The sequence below is a fragment of the Oncorhynchus gorbuscha genome, linkage group LG11, assembly GCF_021184085.1.
Source record: "Oncorhynchus gorbuscha isolate QuinsamMale2020 ecotype Even-year linkage group LG11, OgorEven_v1.0, whole genome shotgun sequence".
Lineage (NCBI taxonomy): Eukaryota > Metazoa > Chordata > Actinopteri > Salmoniformes > Salmonidae > Oncorhynchus > Oncorhynchus gorbuscha.
The window spans coordinates 39,893,808-39,899,574 of record NC_060183.1 but is presented as its reverse complement, the minus strand read 5'-3'; the positions used below and the strand labels follow the sequence as shown (position 1 = coordinate 39,899,574).

General features: G+C 42.6%; 1 protein-coding gene across 1 annotated transcript; it reads right to left on the bottom strand.

Annotated features, from left to right (window-relative positions):
* Positions 1-843: 843 nt before the first annotated feature.
* Positions 844-4,684, bottom strand: LOC124048615 (procathepsin L-like). Its single transcript, XM_046369578.1, has 7 exons — positions 4,552-4,684; positions 4,047-4,169; positions 2,465-2,617; positions 2,003-2,227; positions 1,579-1,747; positions 1,161-1,278; positions 844-943 (listed from the first exon to the last, which is right to left on the bottom strand). The coding sequence occupies exons 1-7, from the start codon at positions 4,678-4,680 to the stop codon at positions 844-846; spliced, it is 1,017 nt and encodes a 338-aa protein (XP_046225534.1). The 5' UTR covers positions 4,681-4,684.
* Between the last annotated feature and the right edge of the window lie 1,083 nt (positions 4,685-5,767).

Here is a 5,767-nt window from a genome sequence, read left to right as displayed (position 1 = left end):
CAGAAAAAGCTTTGGCCATTTCCCAGTGGCTCAAATAATTTCAGTTTGTCACAAAGTAGTGTGGAGAACCATTGTTTCATCTAAACCTCTGAAATATATTTTCCATAACCAAAAATATTGTATTTTCAGCAGTTTGAAGCCAGTGTTCAAAACCAAAATTAAGATGCAAAAACTAAACTTAAGAACAGCTGTCATTTCCTGGTTGCTAAAATGCAACACTGTTCACTCAATTTAAGTTGAGGAAACAAGCACTGAACAGTGTAGAGAATCCTTGTCCCATCAAATCACTAAAATATATTTAAGTAAAAATCTCAAGTAGGCGTACCATGTTACAGGGAAATGGGATGCAGGGGAGATTTATTTTGAACAGCCTAGTGCTGTTGAAATTCACCTAGCTTCCACATGACATGTGTGTTTGAGAGTCAGCCTTCACTGACTGTCATAATAGCTGCTAGATAGTGCCAACATTTTAAAAATTAGTGCTACATCGTAGAAAAATGTAGTCGATTAGTACCACAAAGAAGCCTCACAAATCAATTTTAAAAATGTTTATTTTGCTGATGTACAAAACAGTTGTAAAAGAAGAAAATTAGGAATGTACACAGGTTACACCTGTAACATTCACTTGGCTCAAGATGCATAGACATAAAAATGTATAAAACAAAAATGGGTAGCATTTCATAAATTCCCTAAATGTGCTTCTTTAAAACCCAAGCAGCATGTTCTCATACACCTTTCACAGACTTAGTTAAGGCAGCACTGTAATCATGACCCGTTTTCCAGAACTTTCAAACGTTTCTAAAACTAAGGTCTAGTGTACTAGAATCTCCAGGTTGTAGAACACTAGACCAGTGGGTAGCTGGCTGCCGTGGCAATGCCACAGTGGTTCTTCCTGTCTTTGGCCATGTAGACGTAGCCTTTGTCTCCCCACTTATCACTCCAGCTGAGGAAGAGACAAAACATGTTAGTCCCACAGTTCTAGTTAGTAGGAAATTATAGATTCGCTTGTATGACTTAGACCATAGTATCAGGACAACACCAACACTGTATTCAAATAAATGCAATATGGAGATGCATATTCCCCGATGAGGGAATCAACCAATCCCGTAGTGGTGATGTAACAAATAAAAAACATCCTAGGAAGATACTATGTACTGTACCTGTTCTTGACAATCCAGAATTTCTTGCCATCTACATCCTCTCCTTCAAAACCGTATCCCACCACCAGAACTCCATGGTCAAGCTCCTCACTGCTGCACTCCTCCTCATAATAGATCCCTACAGGCAGAGGACATAGTTAAATTAGTGGGCTAAGATACAGAGTTTACCTCAGTATGTAAAACCACCGGATCTCAACGCTAAAGGTCCTTAGGTAGCGTGTAGCTATTTACTAGATGGCAAAACTGAAATATTGGTAACAAACAATTTACTTCAAAGATGCCATTTGTAAATCTTAACTACAGTGTAATAAGGACAGACCAGAATAACTCACTGCCACCCAGAAATAGTAGGTAGAGAATCCAATCCTTGCAAATATTCTAACGCATAATTTAAGTTGCACCGCTAACTGCTACTCACCAGACTGGTAGAACTGGAAGGATTCGTGGCTGGCATCGATGGCGACAGAGACGGGGCCGACAGACGCCACAGCCGTCATCAGAGCGTGTTCTTTGCCACTGGGGATGTCCACAAAGCCAGTTTCATTGACAGCACTGAACTCTGGTCGGTAGTGACAAAGATCATCATCCTGAGTAACCAGATTAGCCCAACGGCCATGATTAGTAAAAAATATATATATATTCAAGCAAGTCAGTCATCATTGGAGACATAAATCCCACTGTAATATATATTTCTAAGTTGTAAGTCATTCCAAAATAACCATAGGAGTTGGTTCTACAGCAAACTGCATTATCTGGCTAAAAGAACAGGGCCTTACGTTTAATAAATGCATCTTCATACACTATTATATTTGAATTCAGACTAATAGAACACAGGGCCTTACCTTGCCCACATAGGGGTAGGACGCCTCTGTGTCCAGGCCGCCGTTGTCCATTACATACTGGAACGCCAAGTCCATGAGACCTCCATTACAGCCCTCGTTGCCCTGGGGTCTGGAGCAGTCCACCAGGTTCTGTTTACTCAGAGACACCAGATTGCCAGTCTTCTTGAATAGCTGGCCCTCTATGGCCCCGGTGGAACTGAACGCCCAGCAAGACCCACATGAGCCCTGGAGGAAAGATTGTTAAACATCTTGTTAGTATTTCATGTCAGAACACACTGACATGCGCATGTAAGTAATAACTATGTATACGCAATTTGCCGCCTTATCTTCTGTATACTGTAAATTACAATCATGGTAAACAGCACGCAAGAGCCAGACAGTTCTCTGGAAGTAAAACCTTATTTAGTGACACAGCAGTGTGTGTGGATAGGAGTCATAACTCATGATTGATTCAGGTCTCACCTGGTCCATGACGGGAGTGACGTAGCCCTTCTCTCTCCAGTCCACAGCTTTAGGGGCCTGCAGGTAGTTGGGTTCCATGAACAGAGAGCCCTTGTACTTCCTCTCAGTTGTCTGCTTGTAGCCGTTCATGAGCTGCCTGAACTCTTCGTTGGTCTAGGGAGGAAAGAATCAGAACACGTTGAAATGTAATGTCTTCCCTGGCCAGATGTGGTTTGTAATTTACCCACTGAATGGGAAATCAAATTTTATTAGCCACATGCACCAAATACAACAGGTGTAGTAGACCTTACATTGAAATGCTTACTTAAGAGCCCCTAACTAACAATGCAACTTCAAAAAATAAAGATGAGAGTAAGACATAAGAGTAACTAAAGAGCAGCAGTGAAATAACAGCGAGACTACAAACAAGGGGGGGTACCGATACAGAGTCAATGTGCGGGGGCATCGGTTATTTGAGGTAGTATGTACATGTAGGTAGAGTTATTAAAGTGACTATGTATATACGACAACAGAGAGTAGCAGTGGTGTAAAGAGGGTGAGAGAGGCACTGCAAATAGCCTGGGCAGACTTGGGGGTAGAAGCCTCTTGGACCTAGACATGGCGCTCCGGTACCACTTGCCGTAGCAGAGAGAACCATCTATGAATAGGGTGGCTGGAGTCTGACAATTTCAGGGCCTTCCTCTGACACCGCCTGGTATATAGAGGCCCTGGACGGCAGGAAGCTTGGCACCAGTGATGTAAAGGGCCGTTAGCATATCCCTCTGTAGTGCCTTGCGGTCGGAGGCCGAGCAGTTGCCATACCAGACAGTGATGAAACCAGTCAGGATGCTCTCGATGGTGCAGCTGTAGAACCTTTTGAGGATCTGAGGACCCATGCCAAATCTTTTCAGTCTCCTGAGGGTGAATAGGTTTTGTCATGCCCTCTTCACAACTTTCTTGGTGTGCTTGGACCATGTTAGTTTGTTGGTGATGTGGACACCAAGGAACTGGAAGCTCTCAACCTGCTCCACTACAGGGGGTGGGAAGATGAGAATGGGGGACGTGCTCAAAATGTAGTTTTTTTTTATGTCTTAGGACTGTTATAAAAGTTGTGCACTGAACCATGAATCTAGTGTGCGTCTTTAAGACTAAGTTTCAATTCCCTTCTCAGGATATCTATTCCATTGCTGCTTGATAGTTAAAGAAACCTAACCTGCGAGTCTGAATACATTCCTGCCTTCATTGTCAACACTGATACCTGTGTGTTGTCAAAGTGCCTGTGAAATAGTTCATACTGCATGTGCTTCAGCAAATCTATGGCGTGGCAACAAAAAGATCCAACTACACCAGCTACACCAGCTACACCAGCTACACCACCACACACACAGTATGGGAAAGGGCTGCTGAAATGTACCTCCTGCTCCACAGTAAAATGTCTCAGCAACAGACTTGGACAGAAGCTCACTGGAACTGATATCGGCACCTCAAACTTTCTACTGCTTTAGTTCCTGGATATAAATATATACAATACAGGCCCCCAGAATGAGTAGCGGCACCCATTTCATCCATGTCAAGCACTGCTCAGCAAGGTGATTCTTCTTACCATGTCACCAAAGTGGTTCATGCCCAGACGGTAGGAGTGTTTTCCCATAGAGTGGTCCAGGTTGTGCATCTCAATCTTCTTCAGGTTCTTTTCCCAAACCATCCTCCTCCAGCCCTCCTCGCTCTGTAACAATGAGTGAAAAACAGTGAGAAAATATACACAATCATATACTGTCTCAGAACTATGGGCACAATCCGTGCAATTAATGATATATAGGTGTAATTTACAGCTACATGTATGCACCAATTGATCAATTTGAGCCCCTTGTGGGAGGATGGTGGGAAGAGTCAAAGGAGGACAGGCTCATTGTACTGGCTGTAATGGAATGGAGGCAAATGTGGAGGCAAATGTGGTTTCCAAATGTTTGATACCATTCCAATAATTCCATTCCAGTCTTTACAATAAGCCCATCCTCCAAAAGCTCATCCCACCAGCCTCCACTCATTGGGAGCTACTGAGGGGTTCCTATAACTATGTGCTCCTCTACTTGTGCTGAAACACCCACCTCATGGTAATTCTTGCTGTGCCAGTTCTTCCACAAGTGCCAGTGGCCCTCCAACTGAGAGTCAAACATAGGGGCCGCATACACAGCACTCATACAGAGCACCAACACTGCCAAGTACAGGGACATCATGGTCAAACAGCTGTGGAGAGAGAGAGAGAGAGAGAGAGAGAGAGAGAGAGAGAGAGAGAGAGAGAGAGAGAGAGAGAGAGAGAGAGAGAGAGAGAGCTCAGTCAGCCTTGTATTTTCAGTGTAAAGAAGCTATATAGCATAAACTGTTGAATTGTACCTTTGAAACAACAGCAGATCTTCAACGTTATATACAACAACAAAAAGTCTGGGCAGCACCTCCTACTGGAGAGTTGATCAACAACTATCCATTTGCTCTCCCATCCAGTGTTTTAACCAAGGCCAGTTTAGCTTTGACATGTCACTGACTCCACATGTGCTATCATGTGAATGATTGACTGCATCACTTATTTTTATAAGAAACATTGTGTTGAAAATACTTTGTTTGCATAGTCAACTTACACACACAGCTCTGACACACACTTATCCCATCAGACATGCCACCAGTGGGCTTTTCACAGTCCCCAAATCCAGAACAAATTCAAGAAAACATACAGTATTATATAGAGCCCTTACTGCATGGAACTTCCATCTCATATTGCTCAAATAAACAGCAGACCTGGTTTCAAAAAAGTAGATAAAGCAACACCTCCCGGCACAACGCCTCTCCCCTATTTGACCTAGATAGTTTGTGTGTATACATTGATATGTAGGCTACGTGTGCATTTAAAAGAAAATTGATGTAGTTCTGTCCTTGAGCTGTTCTTGTCTAATGATGTTCTGTATTATATCATTCTGTATTATGTTTCATGTTGTGTGGACCCCAGGAAGAGTAGCTGCTGCTTTTGCAAAAGCTAATGGGGATCCTAATAAAATACAAATGTTTTAAAAAATCAAGTCATTGCAAAGTGTATCTTTAACAGAAAATGAAATGTAACCATCCTTTATAAGTCATACCAATTGTAATATTTACGCCAATAAATCACTTGTGAAGTCATCAGCAGCTATTGTTTTAATTCAACCGAGGGTTCACAAACACATCACCTTGCACTTTCACCATCCTGTGAAGTTCATTCATCATAAAGTATTTAATCTGCAGCCTAATTAACTGCATGCTTTCCCAGCGAGTAGTAGAGTGATGTCCACACTA